The sequence below is a fragment of the Populus nigra genome, chromosome 7, assembly GCF_951802175.1.
Source record: "Populus nigra chromosome 7, ddPopNigr1.1, whole genome shotgun sequence".
Classification (NCBI taxonomy): Eukaryota; Viridiplantae; Streptophyta; class Magnoliopsida; order Malpighiales; family Salicaceae; genus Populus; species Populus nigra.
In genome coordinates, this window is record NC_084858.1 from 19,487,321 (window position 1) to 19,511,401 (window position 24,081).

The 24,081-nt window shown below is 35.8% G+C and overlaps 3 protein-coding genes across 6 annotated transcripts; 1 reads left to right on the forward strand and 2 right to left on the reverse strand.

The window, feature by feature from the left end:
- Positions 1-3,768: 3,768 nt before the first annotated feature.
- Positions 3,769-5,301, forward strand: LOC133698989 (stem-specific protein TSJT1-like). Its single transcript, XM_062122109.1, has 3 exons — positions 3,769-4,244; positions 4,363-4,603; positions 4,698-5,301. The coding sequence occupies exons 1-3, from the start codon at positions 4,033-4,035 to the stop codon at positions 5,010-5,012; spliced, it is 768 nt and encodes a 255-aa protein (XP_061978093.1). The 5' UTR covers positions 3,769-4,032; the 3' UTR covers positions 5,013-5,301.
- A 313-nt stretch (positions 5,302-5,614) lies between these two features.
- Positions 5,615-11,292, reverse strand: LOC133698988 (uncharacterized). Of its 3 annotated transcripts, none has more exons than XR_009843221.1 (13): positions 10,812-11,292; positions 10,636-10,720; positions 10,426-10,556; positions 10,225-10,327; positions 10,027-10,041; positions 9,234-9,379; positions 8,880-9,060; positions 8,484-8,558; positions 8,172-8,288; positions 7,707-7,751; positions 7,505-7,592; positions 6,591-6,689; positions 5,615-6,050 (listed from the first exon to the last, which is right to left on the reverse strand). XR_009843221.1 is itself a non-coding variant. In XM_062122106.1 (13 exons), the coding sequence occupies exons 1-13, from the start codon at positions 11,096-11,098 to the stop codon at positions 6,030-6,032; spliced, it is 1,380 nt and encodes a 459-aa protein (XP_061978090.1). In that variant the 5' UTR covers positions 11,099-11,292; the 3' UTR covers positions 5,615-6,029. The 3 variants fall into 3 exon arrangements, 2 of the variants coding, with proteins under 2 accessions (XP_061978090.1, XP_061978091.1); XM_062122106.1 differs by having other exon boundaries at positions 7,505-7,579; XM_062122107.1 differs by lacking the exon at positions 7,505-7,592 and having other exon boundaries at positions 10,812-11,291.
- A 2,077-nt stretch (positions 11,293-13,369) lies between these two features.
- Positions 13,370-23,751, reverse strand: LOC133698800 (mediator of RNA polymerase II transcription subunit 16-like). 2 transcript variants are annotated; one of them, XM_062121871.1, is made up of 16 exons: positions 23,207-23,750; positions 21,667-21,735; positions 21,330-21,418; positions 21,035-21,147; positions 20,714-20,815; positions 20,437-20,527; positions 19,281-19,877; positions 18,395-19,013; positions 18,160-18,239; positions 17,916-17,998; positions 17,118-17,354; positions 16,569-16,740; positions 15,792-16,315; positions 15,357-15,533; positions 14,810-15,181; positions 13,370-14,078 (listed from the first exon to the last, which is right to left on the reverse strand). In XM_062121871.1, the coding sequence occupies exons 1-16, from the start codon at positions 23,470-23,472 to the stop codon at positions 13,932-13,934; spliced, it is 3,738 nt and encodes a 1,245-aa protein (XP_061977855.1). In that variant the 5' UTR covers positions 23,473-23,750; the 3' UTR covers positions 13,370-13,931. The 2 variants fall into 2 exon arrangements, with proteins under 2 accessions (XP_061977855.1, XP_061977856.1); XM_062121872.1 differs by lacking the exon at positions 17,916-17,998 and having other exon boundaries at positions 18,160-18,244; positions 23,207-23,751.
- Positions 23,752-24,081: the final 330 nt, after the last annotated feature.

A 24,081-nucleotide genomic window follows, 5' to 3' on the forward strand; every position in this document is an offset into this window, starting at 1 on the left:
TAATATAATCATGATGTTATTAATTATATGATTAATATGATTAATTTATAAAATTAAATATAAAATTAATGAAGTAATATAAAAGTTAAAAGATATAATTTTCAGTTCAAATTTAAAACTTTAAATTTTAAAATTTATTTATATGAATATTTTTAATTTTAAGTTTTACATATTAGTGTTAAAATTTTGATTTTCGATGTTGAGGCACAAAGGTTTTGAGATTTGTAGGTTTATTTTTTTTCTTTTGTTATGTTTTTAAAGAGGGAAACGAAGAAAATAGATTTTGGCTCGGATATATGTACTTTCTCTTGCTTTTAATTGTTCTACAATAAAGTGTAGAAATAGCATTTCAGAGCAAGAAAATATATTTTAGCTATTTATATAGGTATCCTGTTGAAGTTGTTAAAACTGAAAATAATAGGTAAAGATACAGTTTTTTTGTTTTGACTATTTAGTTAGCTCCTATGTTGGAGTTACTTTAATAAATTAAATGTTGAAAGATAAAATTAAAAAAAAATTAAGATAAAAAAACATTATTACAATGAATAATGTTTTGCGAGTGATGCAAAGTAACATCTCTTCTATTTATTTTTTTTAATTTTAGACATTAGTATCCTTGTCAGCCTAATTATCATGTAATATTGTTGATACAATAAGAAAAAAAATTAAAATATTATAAATAAGAATAATTTGAACAAGTTAAAGAAAATAATTAAGAAATTGAATATGTTTAATATCATTGCAATGCTCAAATCTTAAATGACTATTACTTTAAGATTATAAAAGTATTTATTAATATTTGATAGTGTGAAATAATTTATTATATATCTAAGTAAGATAAATTAATGCGAATCACGTGCGCTAGTGTGTGTGTGTGTGTGAAAGAGTACGGTTCCGTCATGGGAAGCTCTAATGTGAGATTTGCGCATGGAGCTTCTTCCTTGCTTTAGTGATTATGATTAAGAGTTTGATGATTTCTATTCTCTGGCTAGAGTACCGCTCTAATCAGGAGGTGATATCCTTAACAGGGATACGGTAATATCACCCAAGACTTAATAAATACTGATTTAAATCGATTTAAATAAATAAATAAAATTTTATATATAATTAAGTTTTTGAATTTAAATAAAGTTTCAGGTTGAGTATGGTTATATATACTAATATCATCCAAGACTTGATAAATACTAATTCAAATTGATTTAAATAAATAAATAAAATCTTATATATAATTAAGTTTTTGAATTTAAATTAAGTTTTAGGTTGAGTATGGATATTAATCTCTGCCCAACTCAAATTATTTAAAATAAATAAATAATTTAAAAATTTTAAAAAATCAGATGTTAATTATATACTAAATAATGATAAATTATAGCATTCAGGTTTGGGTTATGAATAACTGATAAATACCTAAAACTTAAGATTAAGCATAGTGCAAAATTCAACCCATGAATATTTATTATCATCCCTGGTATTTAAAACGAACAAGATGACAGCCATATGATGAACTGGCAGAATCATCTGACCTTTTTCTTTTGCAGGATAGCGTTTATGGTTTTGTTATTAGCATATGAAATTTTGCCTTTACATCGCTACCTGGCAATTAATGCAGACATTTTCTACCCTAATCTTTTAAAGTTCTACGGTCATATGATTACTTGGACTGGTTCTTGTGCAGCAGAAAGACAGTGCAGGAAAAATGAAGAACATGTATTGCTCCTCTCTTGTTCTGTTCTTCCCTCTATCCTTTTTGCAGAGCTGAGCACTCGCTGTGAAAGAGGCAAGCATCCCTTCTTGGACCTCCATTGATCATCTTCCCTCTGCTTTCTCACCAGCTGCTTATTTTCAATGCAATGCATTTGCGAGTTCCACGAATTTGCAGATAAATAGTCGACGAGAGAGGAAGACATCAGGCACCAAATCGTTAACACTTGCTATCAACTCTGTTTACCTTCTTTTTATTATTATTATTAACAACATGGATGTTTCGACCAACTTGTATATATTTTAATTAATTTTATAATTTTTAAAATTAATAACCATATAAATATCTAATGGTTTAAAAATTTATAAAACTTAAATTAATAATTTTTAATAAATAAATTTGAAAGCTAACCAATTAAACTATACCTTCCAGATTACTCTATTTACCTTGTCATCATGCCATGTGCTGTGTTTTTTCATCCCGGATAAAATCTTTGGGTTTCTCTCTTTTTTATTTTTATACACTGTTGTTTATTTCTCTCTTCTTTTTAAATGTTTTTTTTTTCAAATTCTTTCTTTATGTATAGTAAATTTAATGTTAAAACAAAACAAAATAATATTGTTTTTTCTATCTAGATCTATTCATTGTTATAGAAAATAACTCTCCCCTGATTAAAAAAAAAATCCAACGAGTTATCTAAATTAGAAATCATAAAGGATATATTATTATATCTATCTTTTTTATTTTTGTAATACTTGATTTTTAAATTAACAACTCTTTAGAATTTATAACTTTAATATAATCTTTAGGTAAATAAAATATTTAAAAGTAAGAAAGAACCACAGTTATACCATAATAGCAATCCGAGAATTTAATCATACTTGAAAAAAAATACAGTGACACGTCTAAAGAGGAGAAATACAAAACTCATGGGTACCGTATTCCTGAATTATTAACCGATTACTTCAAGTTTCCCTTAGTATTAATCATGGTTATTAAATTTTGTATGGGTTTACTTGAAATCTAGTAGATTTAATTCTTTTTTTAAAACAATTAACTCAAAGTTAATCAAGTTTAACCTGGTCAATCTAATAAATTAACTAGCACTTATCAAAATCTAGCATGATTTTTTTAAAAAAAATTTCTATATATAAAATGATATCATTTTAATTTTATTTTAAAATAAAATAATAGTGTTTTGAATTCATTCAAATTAATTCAGATTGATCTACTTAGTTTATGAACGAGGTTTTAAATCAGGTCATAAATCTGACTAGATTTAGAAGTTTTAATTTTTATCATAGAAACTTGTTAGCGACTAAGGTAGCGTTTGGCAATATCGCTGGCCACATGTTTAGTAAAAAAATTAAATTTATTTTTTATTGGTGTTTTTATATTGTTTTTATATGCTAATGTAAAAAATAAATTTTAAAAAATAAAAAAAATTATTTTGATGTCCGAGAAAAAAAACAATCACTGTCATAATATCAAATACTACCTAAATGTTTAAGAGTATAGTAGTATTTTAAAAGTATAATTGGCTTGAAAAAACATTAAAGTAATATTTTTTTAATAATTTTGATTTATTAATATTAAAAATTAAAAAATTATTTATATAGATTTTAAAACTAAAAATACTTTTAGAAAACAATTGCATTGAAATTCTAAAGACACACAAATTACGTATCCAAACCAAGCCAGGTCATCGGATTGAATTGATTCGGATCTAAGGGGCGATTTAACAACTATGGATCTAAAACTGCTTATTTGAGACACAATCCGTCTAGACATGTCAGAGACGTGGCAGAGACATGGCGATCGTTTGGTGACTCATTTTCACCACTGGCCATCATTTTGCTGACTCATTTCTAACTCATAGTCAACTCACCTACTATTATGGATAAGACTGAAAGACCATTTCCCTTGTATCATAAATTTTTTATACGGATTCCTTGCAGGAAAAAGGCAGCATCACCATCACCATCACATGCTCTTCCTGAATTAAATCATTAAATATTTTTAGAGATATATTCAAGGAAATCTTATCCTATTTATGTCCTTTGACTCTCCTTTACAGAAGTAGATTTTTCTAACAAATAATAGGGCGTCATCCAAGCCTAAATCCTCGAGTTTGGATAATGTTGCCACGCTATGCCACATTTTCCTCCCACTACTATATATAGAAGAGGGCGTCACTCCTTTTTCTCCATACCATTTGTTTCTTAAGATTCCCATCACTATTTATTGATCGTCTTTGTTGTTTTTCTGCTTCCAATCTCATTGATTGAAGATTTCTGTGTGTTAAAAAGGGTTCCTAGAAAGAGAGAAAGATGTTGGCAATTTTCAACAAAGGGTTAGTGAATCCACCCCAGGAGCTGTACAGTCCAGCTTCATTATGTTCATCAAGAAAACCAAAGCTTCCTGAGGAGATTGTGAAGGATTTTGTATCTTCTAATCCTTCTAATGCTTTCACAATGAGCTTTGGAGACTCTGCATTGCTTGCTTGTATTTCACAAGGAAATTCTTATCCCAGACAACAGAGGTACATTACATTCCTGATCCCCCATTTCAGTCTTTCACTCTCTGTTTTTGTTTCATGTTAGGGTTAGGCGTTGCCCATGTGAACTGATCTTGAATATTCTGATCTGATGGAATTGCAGGCTGTTCTGTGGATTGGATGGCATATACTGCATTTTCTTGGGGAGCTTGAACAACCTGTGCAGCCTCAACAAACAGTACGGGCTATCGAAGGGCACCAACGAGGCCATGCTTATTATTGAAGCATACCGGACCCTCCGTGACCGTGGCCCATATCCAGCTCACAAGGTTCTTCAGGATATGGATGGCAGGTTTGGATTTGTGGTCTATGATAGCAAGGCTGGACAGGTCTTTGCTGCACTGGTAAGCCGCTCTGGAAACCCTGAAGAAAGAATGGGACATGTTTAAATTCTAGGTAGAAATGGGAAATGATTTTGTTTACTGTTTTGCAATGCAGGGTGCAAATGAAGGTGCTGAGCTATTCTGGGGGATTGCAGCTGATGGGTCAGTGGTAATTTCGGACAACTTGGAGGTGATAAAGGGAAGCTGTGCTAAATCATTTGCTCCATTTCCATCGGCGTGCATGTTCCACAGTGAACAAGGCTTGATGAGCTTTGAGCATCCAAGTAGCAAAATGAAGGCATTGCCTAGGATTGACAGTGAGGGAACAATGTGTGGGGCTAACTTCAAGGTTGATGTCCATTCCAGAATTGGCAGTATGCCTCGTGTTGGTAGTGAAGCCAACTGGGCTTTGGGAGGTTCACGAGCCTAGCTAATCAACTCTCCGAGGGATAATGTGATGACTGATGATTCCTTTTTTACTCTGTTCTTTGAATTTCCAGCTTTCTGGTTTTTATTTCCAGCTTCCTGTATATATTATTCCCTTGCCTTGATTTGGTTCCGTTATCGGCTTATATCGGGAGAATTAGTGCCCTAAGAATCTCCCCCCTCACAGCTTTTGCTGGATTCAGTTTTTCTTGTTTTTGTTATCCGTTTCCTGTATTTCTCAACTTGATTAAGCTTGCCGATCAAGTTTAATGGGAAGAAACAGTGTTAATTAATCTCTCTCTCTCTCCACTAAGCAAGCCACAAAAAAAAAACAGAGCAACCAGTTTCTCTCCGTGCGCATCGAAAAACCACCGCTGAAGCACATGTAGAGTTACGATACTTCTTTTGCTCTCATCTATAAGCATTATCAAATCTTGAATCTACCCAGGAGCAATCTCAAGTTTACATTGGTTTTTAATGGATTCCTAGTAGCAAATTCTGTCAATGATGGCCTCAGCCTCTCAGTATCATCATCAAATACGCTAGGTCGCCATTCTAACATGGTAGATCATGTTCTGGAAGTAGATTAGCAACGAATGCCATGGATACAAACTAAAATTATTTTAATTCATTAATTTGAAATGCCTATCATGATACTGTTTAGCTTCGTGGATCATGGCAAAAAGAGTTTCACTATCTACAACAGAAAAGCAACAAAGCTGAAATCTAGTCATCACAGCAAATGCTTGGAAAAGATGTTTCAAGCCTCCTCCCCAATCCTCTGGGATCATTTTATAGGGAATCCATCTGGACTTGCTCCTGGGGGCGGCGAGATTAGTGAAGCACAGCAGCAAGTCGATGGAGCTGCTGGAACAAATGATATTCCATGAAGGTAGTTGAACAAGGGCTTTCAGTATAAAATTTGCTTGGTCTAGGTGAATGACTGGATATATTAACACGTTTTGCTCCATGGATGGACAGCTCCTCACAGCATAGAAAATGGATAAGGAGGTCCAACTGATCAATGCATGTCCACGAATATCTGCAACAAGTGAGAGCATCAATGAGTATGCGAGGATTTCAAAGTAGCAGCAATTAGATTATGCATTAAACCTGAACTGTCCACAAATTATGAATGGATCAAGTCAAACCAGTTCACCACTCACCAGTCAAGTGACTAGTAGAACAAGAAAAATAATTTAAAGCTAGATTCAGAACTCATGGTCCGTATGTTATACATCCACATAATTGGTCAGCAGGGATAAAAATTACAGCTTTGGGAAACAAAATCTAATTAGAGGATAAATAGTAAATACTAACAAATGCATTTTTATATATAATAAAGGCGGCAGGACAATTGTAGGAAAAATCCAAACTTGGATAGGGCTAAAGATAAAGATTTAGTTCAATCTAACCTAAACTGAGTTTGGGAATTTTTCCAATTTGATTGTTTGAATAACCATTTATTAAAGAGAATATTTAGAGCATCACAGGCAAAACAAAATCAAGGAACATCAATGGATATTCAAAATGCTAGTGGTCACTAAAAACACGGCAAATTGGCATGGCATACATAACTGACCTCTAAATCAGGCAATGGGGCATAAGTTTTCTTCTCTGATTTGTCAAATACTGTAATGCCTGTTATTTTCTGGACTCCAAGCTTAGTAGCAATCAGGTTCTGCAGAAATAAAAGCAGCAAGAAAGAACATAAATACCAGTTTACTACTCCTAACAATGAAAAAAGTGATTTCAGAGTCCTGTTTGGTAAATATTGTGTGAATTCTTTTTTGAGCAGAAGCAGTGTTGTCAAAGGCACTAAAAGGCACCAAGCCTGTAAAATGCCCGAGGCGCACGCCTGAATGAACCAAGGCGATATGCTATAGATTAAAAAAAATATAGGTATAATATTATATAAATCTAAAATTGAAATATATATCTTCCCAATTAAGATTAGAGTATTAGAAAATCAAAAAAAAAAACCATAAAATAGTTGTATAAAGTTATATTTTTCAACCTTAAAACATAATAAGATAATTTAAAGCAGTAAGTAAACTAATAGATTAAGAAGCAAACTTAAATATCATCATCATTATTCATTAATCTTCAAAAAATCTTCATCCATGCTTCCCTATTCTGTACTTGTGTTGTTGTTCTCTAACTCTGGTCAATGCAAAGTGTGGCCGGTGTTGAAGAATTCTCTTCAAGTCTCCTTCCTTGACTGTATGTCTCCCATTTTAATGATTTTTTTATTCTTTTTTTACCCTAATCTTTGTTTTTTACAAAAATATCCTTAGGTTGTTTCTTGTGATAAAAAAAGGACAAATAGGTCAAAACATAAATCAGTTTTTTTAAAAAAAGAAGAGAAATCCAATAGAAAAGGAAGTATTTCAATCAGGTGCTCGCTTTAACGCCTAGCACCCACTCATGAGGCACTCGCCTAGGCAGTGCTTCATTGAAATTCATCGTCTGAGGCTAATAAAGATGTGGCCTCACCTCGCCTGGAGCGCCGAGGTGAGCACCTAAGTGCCTCTTGACAACACTGAGCAGAAGTGCCGTTAATATAATGCACTGCAAAGGTTCCCTGGTCAAAGATGTGCAGATAAACTAAAAAAAAAATTACATGCAAAAAGGGCCGCGATCCATCACCAGAAACTAAATCAGCGTAGAATTTACAGGTCAGAATTATTCTACATACCAAGTAAAAATCTGTGCTACCAAATGCTTCCAACTGGGATAATTCCTGTGAGCAGTGCCATATCCTCAGATCAGTAATTAAAAAAATCAGGACTTGTGTGCACTTAAAAAAATCAATTATCATAACATAGAAGTTTCTTTACAGCCATCCGAGTTCCTAAAAATATTTCATCAACTCATATCAAGAAATTTATCCTAACATGAATGGAGCAAGCTGATGTTTGCTTGCACTGAATAATAAAATAAATCGTTGAGCTGTGCTACTAAGTTGAGGTCACAGGTTCAAACCTATATATATCTCATGATGATTCAACAAGTTGTCATGACAAACAGCAAAACTTGATAGGTGAGTTTCGTTTGATCAATACACATCTTAAGCCAATAATTGTATCTAAACAGAACATGGCACTGAAAATAAGGTCAGCTTTGGTAAAGGAGACTCTTTGAAGCCCAAATGAAGCATTACCATTGTTTGGAGACCATTAATCATAACAGTTTTCTCATCAAGAGTATCATCTTGTGACAACCAAACTTCAAAAGGGCCCAATTCTCTATCCGTCTGGTTTGTGAGATTCAAGTGTACCTGAAGAAAACTGACTCATTTAGTTTCCAAATCAAACTATATTAAACAGTTGAAAAGTTTATATAAAGCAACATTTGGAAAATGAAAGTTGGTACGGGAAACTATATGGTGAACTTAAAAGTGCATGACAAAAGGGATGAATTATAGCTGACAAAAAATTACTAAGAAAAATAGCAAAAACAGAACTAGAATTACCAAAAATGGTCTATCCAAGTTGATGGCAGATGGAACCTCAGCAACATGTAACTCTATCTCCTTAGGCGTGATGGGCTGCAGAAGAAAATTCCCAGATGCTAAGTACAATACTGAAGCAATATGTATATGCATGTTTCCTATACACAGCAGACACAAGGACAACGTGTGTGAATGCACATATGTGAATAGAACCCCAAAAGAAGCAATTTTTAACATATTTCTATGGATAATCATATCACAATGTACAAGTAAAATCATTACAGTAAGAGAAAAGATAAGATGCAGGTGTAATAAAATTTTGAAAAACTAAATTTCTTGAAGTTTCTTTAGCAAGTGATTGCATGTCAACATAGAAATGAAGCATCAATGTTTTCAATACCATTGCAGCATACTTACAGTGCCAAGTATTTGCTGTGTCTGTAGGCGACCAGGTTCACCTAAATTTGTGCGCCATGTTATCTGAAGCTTACCGAGAACATTACTCTCTGCTGAACCATGTGAGGACAATGACAGCTGGTAAAGATAGTTGCGAATTCCTCCACCAGATTTAACAAGCACAGGTGGCTTGAATATTTCCCTGTCAGCAGTGTATGATCAATAGTAGCAAAAATTAAAGCTTGATAAGATCAGTTTCACTCAAGCTTCTGAAAAGTTCATGAGTAAATGCAATCACACACAACGAAAATTAAATGAAGCATATAATGTGTTGAGTTGAGGGAAGCCGTCCCAAATAATACACCTGTTACACACCTGGATGGAGAATTATCCTCAGATTTGTGTTCATCAGCTTTTAGAATTTTTGCACTCCAATTTGGAGCTGGCTCAAACTCAACTTGGTCCATGTAAAGGTTTGTTTTTGTGTGATTCTCAATGCATGCCTCTAAATATGTAGTTTCCTGAGATACAAGAAGCAGCACTTACAGGAAGAATAAACAAACAAGAATACATACCCAAACGGCCTTGCAAAACTTGTAGATACAATATATCCAAATGATGCCAACATAATTCAGAAAGTATTTCAAAATCTTTGAAGAATCATTATTGATAATAGAATTGTTAAGCAAGGAAGACTAGTGAGCTTAATCTGGATCAATACACGTGTACAAACCAGTACCAGAGTGGTAAATTGACCTTAAGTCAAGACTCAAGAGTAGCATAACTGAAGAGTTTCAGGTAAAAATATATGATTGCATAATTGGGATCTCTGCATCACAATGAAGCTAACTTTAGCTTGCTCTAATCCAGGATTAACATGTATAAAACCATCTTGGCACTAAAAATAGCCCTCTTTCACGAGAGCTACCTCAAACACACATCATTCACATACTAACCCCCACATTAGATATTCGTTTTTCAAAAACAAGTAAAGAAAGAAAAAACTAAAGATTTCTCCAGTGTTGCAAAATTAATAAAAAATTTATAATTCTGAAACTACTAGTCGGTTTCCATTCCATTTACTCCAATATTCGTTAATGAAATCTAAAAGTATCACATATTTATCCAGACAAGATCTCAACTTACAGTAGAAAAAAGCTGAACATACCTTGACTACACGGACCTGCCAAGAAAACAGCACAAAGACAAATATATTAAAATCAAAATTCAGAAACAATTAACCTATACACACATGAAAGTTTCTAAAAACACCATACTGCAAAGCAACACCACTTCTAGCACTAACCATGTGCAACCATTCATATGAAATGATTTTGTTCACACATTCGCAGAACAAGAAACATACCTTAGTCCTAACCGAAAGCGGATTTGCAACGATAAACTTGAAAAACTGCGGCAGATATTTCCTTTCACCATCACCATCAGTATACAAAGCAGTACAAACCAACCTACAAATCACAACAAACACCACACAACCATTAAAAACATCCACAATCTATTATCGTGCATTACACACTCGCATTCAATTAAAAAAAAAAAAACTCACGTATGAGCTCCGAGTTCTTTCACATCATGTTCAACAATAAAATCGTAACGGCCACTGGCTCGAATCGATTCAACAGGTGTTTTTGAGGTATCTAGCAGTAAAATCCTTTGTCTCTCCGTTTGCATTTCAGCCTGCGTTATTAAAAAGCTCAGAATTACAGGAATATCATAAGTAATTAACATGTAAATTAAAGTTAATCACACTACTAACCTTAATTACAATATCTCTAACTTCAAAATTAGAACTATTATTAATGCTAACGTAACTGCAAAACGTCTCTCCCAAATAAATCGCCCTACGCAAATAAAATTATTTAAAAAAAAATTAGTTTTAGAGGGAGAAAGAGAAATTTTAGAGAGACAGGGGGAGGGAGGAGGGAGTGGAACCCGAAGGATTGAGGGAGGACGAGGAGGCCAGAGAGACCGAAGGAATCGGAGGGGTTTTGGAGGAGGAATCGAGAGCGGTAACTTAGATCGGAGGAGTCGATCGGATTGGTGAGGTGGGTGTCGATGAGTGGAGGGAGGTGAGTGGCGGCGAGAGGATCTTCGAAGATGTCTTCACCGAGAATGAGATCGGAGGGGTCCAGAAGGAGAGGAGTGTCGACGTGGAAAGATGGACGGCATAGTCGCATTACACGGAAGGCTAGTGATTGGGTAGCTGGTGGCGTGCTCATGATTTGGAGATTGTTTTTGTTTGCACCGGATTAATTATTTTGTTTGAGAATATTTTGCCCACAAGGAAGGGAGAGGTGAATAGAAAGAGAAGCAACAACTGCAGAAGGAGAAGCAAGTTGAAGGAAGAAGAAACTGGAAATAAGATTCGCATTAGCTCTTACGGTGTCGTTTTCAGTTTGAAATGGCATCGAGCAAATCAGCAAAGGGTGCTTCTTATTAGTAGTTTTAAGATTAAATAAGAAAAAAACTGTGGATTAGTGTTAGTTTTTTTTCATTATTATTATTTAATTAATACCAGATTGTGTGTTTATTAATATTTAGAGTTGATAATTTATTTTAATTTATTTTTTATATAGTTAATATGATATCTAGTCCTTTATTTTTAAAAACTGTGGATTAGTGCTTCTTTTGTTGTTTTTACAAAAGGTAATTTCAAATCTAGTCCTTTATTTTTTATTTTCTTTAGTTATTGAATTTTTTTATTTTAATTTTATTCTTTGACGTTGTGTTTATTAGGATTTTTTGTTGATAATTTATTTTTATTTATTTTTATTGTGCTCGCCATTGTATAAAATAATTATCCCAACATCAGTTTGATGGTCAATTTTTGAAGATATTGTTGGGATGCTTCATTTTTTTCTGAAAAATTGAGAGTAAAAGGACTAAAATTAAAGAATAGAAAAATATTGAAGTCTAGAGAGAAAAGTAGCATAAGCCAGTCACGAGAACTGAAGCAATGAAAAGGAGAGGAATAGGGGTTGCCAGTTGCCACAGCCCCCATTGAACCTCCTCTTGCACCACGTGTCACCTTATAAGAAAGATGACACTGCAAAGATTTCAATGGAATAAAAACAATAACAGATAGATTAAAACGAGAAAATTATAAAAAAAAAAACTTAAATAATTAAATTATAAAAAAAAATCTGATTAAACCGATTAGAATATTTAAAACAACTGACCAGTTTGGTCTTGATTTTATAAAACTGAAACTGAAAAATAGAACCGAAATTAATAATCAAGTCAATCGGTTGGGTTTCAGTTTTTGCTCTAAAATAACCGAATCAAAACCGGTCAGTTTGAATCGGTTTTTATTTTTAAAAAAAATTCAGTTTAATTATTGTTTTAAATAAAAATCAAATCGAATAGAAAATAATCACCCCTAAACAACATCGATCCAAGCTTAGAGGAATGCTTGCGCACCGCCAAAAGGCTACAAGCCTACCTCATGCTCTAACGTATGTTTCGCACACATAAGACACTTTTTTTTTCTTTTTTAGTTAAGTCCCTTAATTTTTAAAATCTCTTTAATTCAATCTCAGGTTTTTTTAATTAATTTTTCTTTCTAGATTTTTTTTATTTTATCTTTTAATATTGGGTTGATTAAGAATTTAACTTCATAATTTATTTCATTTTGATTTGTTTTATATAAGATTATCGTGATTTCAAACAAACATCTTAGCATTGATTTAATACTTAATTTTATGATCATCTATTTTTTTAATATATAATTAAATAAAACACGGATTCAAAGAAAAAAATCAAATTCTTTAAACTTTGTGAAGTTCATGACCCGCTTACAAGTTTAGCGAGGTAACCTGAGTTGCACCGGTTCATAGGTTTGGCAAAATAACCTTTTTCTTCTTTTCTTTTATGTTTAATTGAACTCGATTTTGTGATTATTTATTTTTTATCATATAGTTAAAAAAAATTCAGAAAAAAAACCATGTTATAAAACTTTTTAGAGTTTATAAATCAATTCACGAGTTTGCCTAGTTGATCCAGTTTACAGAATTGACAGGTTAAACTTCTTTTTTTAATTTAATACTTCAACATTAAATTAATTAAAAATTAAATCTCATAACTTTTTTTTCATTTTACTTTGAGAATAAATGATCAGTCTTAAACAAACTCTTTGTATTAATTTGTTGCTTGATTTTATAATAGTTTATTTTTATTATGATATAATTGAATAAATAATAGTTTCAAATAAAAAAAACATGTTATTAAACCCAGGTGAGGAGCAGGGTAATCAATGAATGCAGATATTTCGGGGTAAGCAAGATACAGCTCCACCATGATCCATTCCATTGCCATATCCCTAAATGAAACCTCTTGAATCTCAATTCTCGTTCTACAACATGTCACGTGCTCAACCAATGAAACATTTGATAGTTAGATGAAAATAACAAGCTCAAATTTTGCAGAAAGACAGAATGCGACTCTTTTTGATGGGTTAACAAGATTAGACATTTTTTATTGGATGCTGCAACTTGAAAAACCAGGGCATCATACTAATAAATGATTAATGTTGTCTCAAACAGACGTGAATCTATTACATTCACACCTGCTATCCTGATCAATTTCTCGTATCTATAATGTACAGGAAATGTTACTTCCATTAAAGGAAAAGCAAATGTTATATGTGAAATGCTGGGAACCATCATTAATGGAGCTCTCCTGAACATTTTCCAAAACACATGCCTTCCTTCCAAAACTTTTGCTGTCGAGCTGAGGAACTTAAACGCTGTTACCTAAGCACCAGACAGCTGATGCATAGGACGAACGGACGAATTTCCACTTCTGCAAGGCTAACAGCCCCTCTTTACTTCCAAGCTCCAACCAGCAACTACAAAAAGGAACATATAATATACTACCATCAAAGAGTGCTGCTTTCTTCAACATCAGCTACTGCATGAGCTTGCCCTGAATTGATTGTCATGACAGTGGAAAGCCGCAGCTAATTAACATTGCAGTCATGCATGCACCACCTTGAATTGATTGTCATGGAAGTGGAAACCTCCATCTAATTAACATTTGTGATTGCAGTCTCGTCTATACAACTCGAACCCATGTCCCCCCACACATCGGACAGCCATAGGCCCAACGGCTGATCCACCAAGCCTCTCTTTCATTTTGATCTTGTGGATTTGCAGCACCAGGGGAGGCCAAAGCCGAAGTCTGCCGCAAACATCTTATGCACTGCATTAATAACAATAATGTTAGATAAGTATAATAGATTATGGGCAGATCCACGCATGCAGAGAGGGCAGAGGATTTGCAACTGAAATAAACATATGAATGGTTATATGGCAAGAGAGAGAAAATTTATGAGTGAGGTTATTCCTTTGCAGATTCTTATCTCTGATGGAAACATATTAAGCAAGAGAAACATATCTTGTCATAAACAAAGCAGTTCACTTGTTTCATTCCCTAGCGCCACAATTAAATTGAAAATAATGTCCGACCATTTCCAGATTGTGAACCACGAGTACCAAAACCTAGTAAATCACCTCTTGACCATTCATCCTTGTGTCCAAGGAAATATAATTCAGCACTCCCAGAGAACTGCTCCACTCACATAAAAGTGGGATCCGTGAGTAATCATGGTTGATCCTCCTCTTATGTGAGTTGGGGAGTAAAGGGAATTGGGTTTTAAGCATCTTGTGGGGGATGCAGCAGTGTATAGGGGATAACAGGGGAATATAATTCACTAGCTTCCAACGACTAAATTCACTTCAAGGCTTAATTATGTTGAGTACCTCCTTCTAGATACATGACACAAACTTACCAATAACATAAAAATAGATTTTCCTTTTTAATTCAGTAATCCTACAGAAAAGATGGCTGAATAACAAAAAAAAAATAACTGACAAGATCAAAAAAAAAAAAAAAAACAAACCAAATAAGAGGGAGAAGAAAAATGGAGTGACCTTGTACCAAACGCCTTCAAGACCAGTCTTCCACAATGCAGTAACAACATCTCTTCGAGAACCCATTATGCCAAGATATGCTCCCAGGCCTGCAGAGGTGTTCAAGCCAACAGCTGCATCTCTTTCAGACAGTCTGCGCTTCCTCGGCCAAAGGCCATGAGCTCCGTAATAAACATCACAATTTTCCAGTGAGCTAAAATCAAGTGAATCTGTGGAATTAAGCTTAGAAGTATCCTCTGAACCAATATCCTCTGGATCAGACCAGGGTCCGCCAAACATATTCCGCCTGTGCCACTCTTCAGATGGCGGGTGTAGTTCTAAATCTCGGAGTAACAGACCAGCAGCATCTGCACCTCTGGGCCGTGGCATGTTCTGTGGATTCCACAACAAAATGTTACATAAAGTTAACAAAACAGTTGTTTGTCCAAAAAAAATACAGAAGGAAAAGTGGAGGGTTATCCCTATCAAAAAAGAAACAAGAAACAAAGAAAGCTACTTCCAAACAACCAATAGTTCATTTACAGGAGTAAATCATAAGCATAGATACCTGCATATGCGGGCCAAGAGATGCTTCTACAACCTCTGGCAATACAGTATAATTGCCGTCAATATAATGCAACCGCACCTGGATATTGCTGCTTCCTACTTGAGAAACCGGCAATGGGTGTCCCAGAGATGCTGTTCGCCGACACAGATCCATGAGCATGAGGAAAAGGACCGTCACCTACATGGCAGCAAAGAATGAGCCTTTATCTTAATCTAGGGTACCACTGCTGATTGATTGATTGTTTCCTTAACCGAGAGAATTATCAAAAACCTTTCGGATGCCCAAAAACTACGCGATTGACTTGAAGGTCAAGCAGTTTTTTCTCAGTTCATAGATCAGAAAGAATATATTTAGCCAGATAAGAAACCAAAATTCTAATGAAGATTCTTCGTAACATGCGAAGACTAGAAGAAATTAAAGAGCACCAGTTTCTACCTCCTCGAAACTGTATCCTTGGCCAGCATTTCCATTGCCTACCCTGTGCCTGCCTGCAGGTCCCTCTTCGACTGCTTTAGCTCCAGGCACTACCTGACTACCTCGAACTGCCTGCCCTTCATCCGACCTAACCACAGCTGGTGCTAGCTTTGAAGAAACAGTGTTGATCTCCTCCACCTTGCCAGGAGCACCAGATTGAGGTTTTTGCACATTTGTATCAGTGGGATTTCTCTGTGTACCTCCGGCAAAGCGAGGTAGTTGAGTTCGCCGAAAGAAAAAACAGAAAAGCAGAAGCTGGCATAATCTGTGAAGGAAATGGCAGTCACCGATGAGCCTCACTGCTGGGGTTCCAGGAAAAGTTCCAGTATTGATGCTTATTGGCATGAAAGAAGATGGACCACTTATGGGGTTTGGTGTTGCAGTGGACACTCCATCTGTTGTGCTACTAATCTTAGCAATGGCACCTTGTACCCAAGCTTGCATCTGAGTGCTTCCAGTAGAACTTGTACCGCCACTTTGACCACCTGGAGAAAATGCATTAGAAGACAGTGTGTTAAACATAATAACCATAAGAGAGTGAGAGAAAGAATATAAGAGTTTTTATGGAATTTTCCCAGAGACTAAGGCAGTAACCTCTTAAGCAGTAAAGATCATATTACAGGACTCCACAAGCTTTTGAAGTTGGACACCACAAAACTTAGCAAACACAAAATTATGGAATAAAGGAATTTTATCTTTCTCCTTTACAAGGACGAACACTGGACAATGCATACTAACCCTGATTTGGTGCGGGAGATGCCGAACTTTGAGTAGGACTAGTCACCGTATTGCGGTTACTACTTGCGCCTGCTGTAACGGCGTGACTGGCCAGTGTGCGACAGAAACTTGCATAACGCCGTAGACGTGTGATAAAATGTGAAGCTAGATCAAGAACTGCATCAACATAAGCCTGCATGAAATTACCACAGTTAAAGAAAAATAACAAATCATAAACCTGCATCAACAAGGGAAGATGTTCGAGCTGACTGGAGGCAGGGAAATATCCAACCAGCTCAGTCTGAGTGCTTGGATACAGCAGACTAACAAGCCTAAACTGCCACACATATATTGTTTGTTCAGGCATTAGTTTCCAGGCCATAAAAGCCAAGGTACAGCCCAAGCCATACAACCATCATCACACATTTCATGTATCAGATATAAGCATCTTATCACTGGCAATCAGGTCATAAGTAAGCCACATATTGCTGGTAGGAGTAGATCTTCAGTAGTAAAAACTTCAACAATACCCAAAACTTAATATGAGATAATAGAGAGAAAAGAGCAAACCTGAATATTCGGAACAAGGTTTGGTTCAACAGTCATTGCTTCAGGATCAATGCCAGATAATGTCTCGCTAGAAGCCTGCCATGGTTCAAGTACTAATGCTGAAGGATTTATCAAAGCTGACTCAATGCCTTTGCCGAGCATATCAAGCAGCAACCTAGCTTGCATGTCAAGAACCATTGCCCTAACCTCCTGAGCATTTGTACCTTCCAATAGCCTACATTTTATCCTGTCCAGACTCTGCATCATTAAAAACAAGTTTACTTGCCCAGCCAAATGCATTCTAGAAAATGGGACAGCCAGTAACAGGAGCTTTGAATTGTCACCACAAAATTAAAGGAAAAGCAATGTCATAGGTTAATCAAGTGGGATGAGAATTAAATTGTGATGCATGTCTTGCATGGGATTTTTGGGTTATAATGTGCAACAATATAACATGTGTGCTTATGAGGCGCACATTACATGCCATACCTTATGTAATGTGCCACAAGACCATTCTAAATCCAGTCCAAGTCGAATATTCTACAAGACCTAGGCTAGCAGCAATAGAATATTCTAGATGCCCTTGCTAACTATCAAAATTAGAAATTGTTTTTTTGGGGCGGAAATTGGGCCACCATGGCACAAAACTATTTCCAAAAAAATAACAAAAAGACTTTGACATGGAAAATTTCAGAGAAATGAACCGCAAACATAAAAAAGATTAGATGCGTTCTTTCAATATTGTAATTACAAATATCATAATGACAGACTATCTCAAAAGAAATAATGATGATATGGTAATACAGCAGAAAAACATACAGGACCATACAGCTGCCTGTGCTGTGTAGAGGGAAGAGAATGAAAATCAGCATCCAAGACTGCAATGACACTGTTAAGTGAAACTGAAAAGAAATGAAGAACCAGCCATCAACAGAAGATCTTACCATGGATTCATGTTACTTGCAAAGAAATCTAGAATAGGAATCCTTGGGAAGAAATTGTTCTTCAATATATTTTCTTTTCTATAAGCCACGGTAATACTGGAGAATCTAATTATTCTTACCGATGCCATCCTCAGCAGAACTCTGTGTACACCCAACAGCATCCCACCAATCAACACCAACCAAAAGGCTCCACCAAAACCTGCTCTGGCAAAACACAATATCAGCATGACCAAGCAGAATGTTGAAATTATCTGCACATCCAACCTTCATCTGATTTTTAACCAAAGGAAACGCCATAACCACTAACATGTGGATTTCCAAAGTAATTCCCAAACAACTGACTCTACTAAGTACCTTTCAGCAATAGCACGCTCCCAGATTGCTGAGTTAGCCTTCACCTGACTAATTGGAACAGCAGGAGGAAGAACACGAATTATCTTCAATATACTGCGATCCTTGCTAGTGTCATGCCAAACTGAAGCTGAGCAGCAGCTTGTGGAAGAGAAGGCAGGAGCAGCAATTGCAGATCCAACATTAATCTGGTAGTTGTCAACAAGTGTGAAGTTTGGCCCAGAGAAAATGTGAACTCCACCCCGCAGAAAAGCAATAGCAATCTCGCCACCATGAGCAGAATAAACAATTCGAGCAAGAGTTCTCACGTCACTGGGCAGATCAGAGGGATCAAAGGTGACTCTTTTCGTCTTCTCAGAACCAGAATCAGATGCCTTTCTTCCATTTGAGATTGGTACTGCAGGAGCTGCTTGGAGATTTTTAAAATCATTAGTTGGTGGTATGCTTGTATCCACTTTGGACACCCATACAGTTTGCATGGGTGCCTGCCCACCAAAACCAGAATTGGGATTTCCAAATATTGGATGAAGAACGACAGGTTGAAGGGATGATTCCCAGCGTTGCACCCTCCATCCCGTGATTAAAGGACCCTCATCTGGATCATAAGGGGACATATATTGTCCTGCATGCACAAAACCAGTTATTATTATATTGAATCCAGATAACTGCGGGCAAAGAAAGGGATCTTCAGCTGACTCGAACATGAAAGTTTAGCCTCACATCTCTGTAAGAATATGAGTATTAATTCGAGTAGAGGGAGAAAGAGAGCCCAGGACACTGTTGCACAAGCATAATCACACAAACTATATAAAAACATACTGAAAGAGGATTTCTTATGGATATGGAACAGGCAAAAAATAAAATTTCAATTCAGAATACTGGTAGGTACCCTCAATTATAACAACCGCAATCACAGAGCCACCACGAGTCGGATCAAAAGCAACGGCACTGACTCCAGAACCCCAAGTGGTAGTTGCTGCAGATTGAGCTGCAGCCTCAGGACTCACATACGCAGAAAAATTTGAAACTGGCGAACAATGAAGTGAGACAGTGTCAGTGAAATCTTTATCCATATCCTTTTTCCCTGGCATTGCTTCAGACATCAGATGCTCCTGCCAGCTGAATAAATATGCAGCCAAAGGAGCAAAACCAGACCAATTAGGAGGCTTGACTGAAGGCAGGACCCCATTGCTAGCACTCGCCATTGGAGTCGCTTGAAATCCATTTCCAGGGCCAGGAGTAACCTCCCAAACAACAACGGTTGAAGGGTTTACAATCGGAACACCTGCAACATGCATTGCACCACTATCTGTTATAATAGCATCAGCAGCCATAATCCCACTAGGGCCGGCACCCAAGAGTCCTTTGCTTGTGCCAAACCACTTCGGTGATGTATTATTCTGGCTAGGGGGCCACTGGGACCAATGAATTTGAACACAACCCGAAGAGAAAACTGAACAAACGCAGAGGAAATTTGGCCATCTAGCTGAAAGAAAAACATAAAGCACGTTAGTGATGGTCATGGGGCTGTTTTAATATGTCAAGTGGAGGTACCTCAAAAGCAGAAAGAACAGCAAACCAAAAGTATCACCATCATTATTGGAATACTTAGCACTAGCAGCAGTGGTCAATAGTCGGTTAAAAGCACCAGTTCATTCTCGTAATTAGGACAAAAAATGGCAGATATTAAAAATTCTTAAATTAAGAGTTTCTGTTCTTGCCATACATTGCATCTTTCTAGGAACATTCACGATACAGTAGTTAGAAGTTGATCCAATAATGAATAAATTCTTAGCAGGAACTACAGCCAGTAATGAATAAAACCATAGCAGAAACTACAACCAAATTACTATTCTAAATTTACAGCTGTTCATAAAATAACCTGAACTATTCCTCTCAAAGCAACAGCCACATGATATAATTCACCGGATGTTAAGTTGCTAGTCAGAAGGCATGGCCCTTACACAAGCTAAAAATGGAACTGGGCTTAAAGCTCCCACTTGAGCTTCTACAAACGCTTATAAAGAGAAGTCATGAAAACAAACCTGAAGTTTGAGAATGCTGAGAAAGGAATTTTTCCTCAAAAGCTGACTTTGAGTTTGTGGGAGTACTGGACTTTGACGAAAGCCACCTGTACTGATTTTTTAAGAGAAGTCGGACTACAGCGGGAGTATAACCAAATCCCAACACATTTTTAAAAAAACAGAGATAAACTAGAGAGCTGAGAAATATAGATAAATACTAAACCACCACCACCTATGTGCAAAGCATAATACATGGATAATTTAATAATCAGATAACAAAAACATAATAACTGCATACTGGAGAGACCCCAGATAGCCATTTAGTAACAACTGCAATGTCCTGTCGCCATTCATGCTCACGCTGCCAGCAGCTAGCATCACGCACCAAATTAGATGGACCCTGCATGACCAGATAAGATGTAAGCTACAAGAGAATTTAAAATTATAAGCAGGTGGTATGCATAAACACAGAGAGAGAGGGTAAAAACCAAAACAGGGCCAGCCCCAAACCTCTTATGTTGAGCAAGCCATGAAAAGCCTAGTTCTTAAGAACTAGTGAGTGGAAAAGGGCATCTACTTATTTTATATCTGGCTTAAACAATCCATCAAGTTAGCTTACTTGAGAAGGCTGAGTCCAGATAGTTATCCTCCCATGGAAATTAGCTATTAATAATGCACGAGGGCAAGAAGTAGGGGACCATTCGATAAACTGAACAGAATCACGAGGAGAATCTGCAAAGGGATCCAATTCAATAACTCGAAAATGGGAAATTAGAGCCCAATAGAAAGAGGGAAGTAATAAATAAGTGAGAAATCTAACATGTAATAGATGAATGAAATACACTCGGCATACATGACTAATAAAAATTAAAAAAAGGAGGGCATGGTAAACGGTGCAAGATGACTCAAAATACCTGCTATGACATTGAAAACTGCACATTCAGTTGGTCTCTCAGGGATAACCACGTGTATGGGGATCCAAAATGGTGGGTTTGCATTGGAGCTACAAAAAAAATAGCAAATGATGATATTAAAATATTAATTGAAAAAATATGAGTCCATCTTGGGTACAATCTTATATTTTAATTAGAAGAACCCGAAATAGTTCACTATAGCAAATATCAATCATGTTTCAACATCTGTTCTCGAGCACATTAGCGTATTTATAGGAAAGCCTAATTGGCAACAATGTATACCGAATGCTCTCCCCTATTAAACTGAAACACATTAGAAATCCAAAACTCCACTGACCTGGGAATTCTTGCACAAGTTTCTGATGCACAAGCTATCGCGTTCAGCTTACCACACCAAGCAACAGCACTGGAAAAGCATAAGTTGAAAATAAGAATTTGGTAAAGACCAGTAAAATGGTAGAATGGACAAGCAAAGATGCTTTAAATAACAACAGCTCATTTACTTTAGACAGCTGTTAATAGAATCTCAAAACCTCCATTAGGAGTATCGTGTTTTAAAAATACCCATGTCACAAACCAACTGCATGTAGCTACAAGTTTGTGACGCTCATTGTTAAGTCATCATGTTTCGAGTGTAAAATAGATGAGAATGACCAGAGAATGTAAGAGTGACAAAACACCGTCGCAACTAGAAAGCATTTATAAGAAAATCTGCAAGTAAAATCTACAATTTCCCGTTGTCCTACCTTCTGTTCTATTTTGGCCTCCCATGGCAGATCGATGTTAGGAATGCATATTTTTTCTGCCAAAAAATGCCATTCTCATAATAGTTCAACACTAGAAATTGCAGAAATAGAATGATTTATCACCCTGATACAAGTGTGAGGATGGTGATTTTCAGTATTTAATCAAAACACAAAAGCAAGCTTCTATATAGCATATACCAAATAACTTGATCGTATACCTCTTCATTGTTATCACTTCACCAACTTTAGTGTATCCTTTACATATCCACCAATCAATTCTAAAACTCTCTTTCTCTATCATATTTTTCCAAACTTGATTTTTCACTCGTCCTAAACTCACTTCCACTTCCTACACTAACAACAGAGCATCAAAAACAACTAAATCAAAGCATAAATCCCACTTGAAGGAATCCAGGTATCTAAAGACTTAAACAAACAAGAAACTCAACTTCCATAAAACTACTCAAAAAAACACATTTTGATAAGTAAAAGAACCCTAACCAATAGCGATATCTGATAAGCTCAAATTGCAGAAGAAAAAAAATCAAATTTCAATAAAAGAAGAGCCTGTGCTCCAATCAACAGAGTAAAGACACTAAACCTTAATAAAGTTTCGCTTAAAACCCACGAAGTTTAGAGACTGAACAACTTCCATATACAAACACGACTCACTTGAAGAATCGAATAAAACACTTGCATTATTTCATAAACTACCTAAAAGAAACTTAACGACAATCACAATACACTGATATTTGTGAAAAAGAAACTGAATTCCAACTTAAAAGAACCTATAATTGTAACATTCGTAAAATTAAAAACACTCAAATCCCATCAAAATTCTCTGGTTAAACACTAAGCAACCTCTATTCACAAACAGAACTCATTCCAAATTCAATTGAAGAACCAAGAACTTTGTCTTATCTCAGATATAACCTTAAAAGAACCCTAAGAACTATTACAGTTCACTCCAATTGTCTAAAAGAGACTCCAAATCCACTTAAAAGAAGCCCCAACTAGGCCCACAATCCAAAAGGATAAAAGAACACCAAACGTAAATTGAATTTCACTTGAAAACCACAGCTTTAATAATCAAACAACCAAAATCCACTCAAATCTCAATCAAAAACTGACCTAAATTTGCGACAAAGCTCAGGCACACTCATTTTATGCTGCAAATTCGACCGTGGCTGTTTCAGCCTAATACAAAACACAGTAGCCGGACTCACTGAGTCCTCTTCCATTGAATCGCCAAGTTTCTCACCGCCACTCTCTTCCTCCCCCCCACTACTGACAGGCTCAATCTTCTCCACTCCACCAACACCACCGTCAGCCGGTACAATATCCGGCGTAACTTGCTCCTCCTCCGTCGTCTCCTTAATAGAAGAAGAAGAAGTCATTTTTGAAAAATAAAAACCGAGTCTTTATATAGAGAGAAAGAAAAATGAATGTTGTCAGTGGTGCAAAAGTCACATTTGAAGGCGACAGGTACTACCGACTGTTTAGAGTGGGAGAGAGAGAGAGTGGGATTTTGGTGTGTTATTTTTTTTTTTTCTTGGATTTTAGTTTTTTAGGGTTTTTGTTTCAAAGAAGAGAGACAGGGAGATAATAAGATTCCATCCAGGTGTTTCCATACTCTCCTAGTTAGAGAGAGAAACAGAGAGAAAGGAGACGTTTTCTCTCTTTTTTTTTGTTCTTGCTGACGTCAAAGATTTAAAAAGTTTAAGAAAAGCGAATGAATATGATTTTTTTTTCCGTGCATCATCTTCTTTAATTTTTTTTAATTGAGTATGTGTTTTTAAGTGAATGAATGTGATGTTTCTAACTACCTTAAAAGCTGCAATAATTAATTTTCAACTAAAAAATATTATTTTTACAATTTTATGTCTTTAAAATCAAACGTATATGTCACCGGTTAATCACATATTCTTTATTGATCTCCATAACATCTTGTCACCAGTTAATCAGCATTACAGTTTCAGTCACCACACTATTTGAGTTGGCACTTT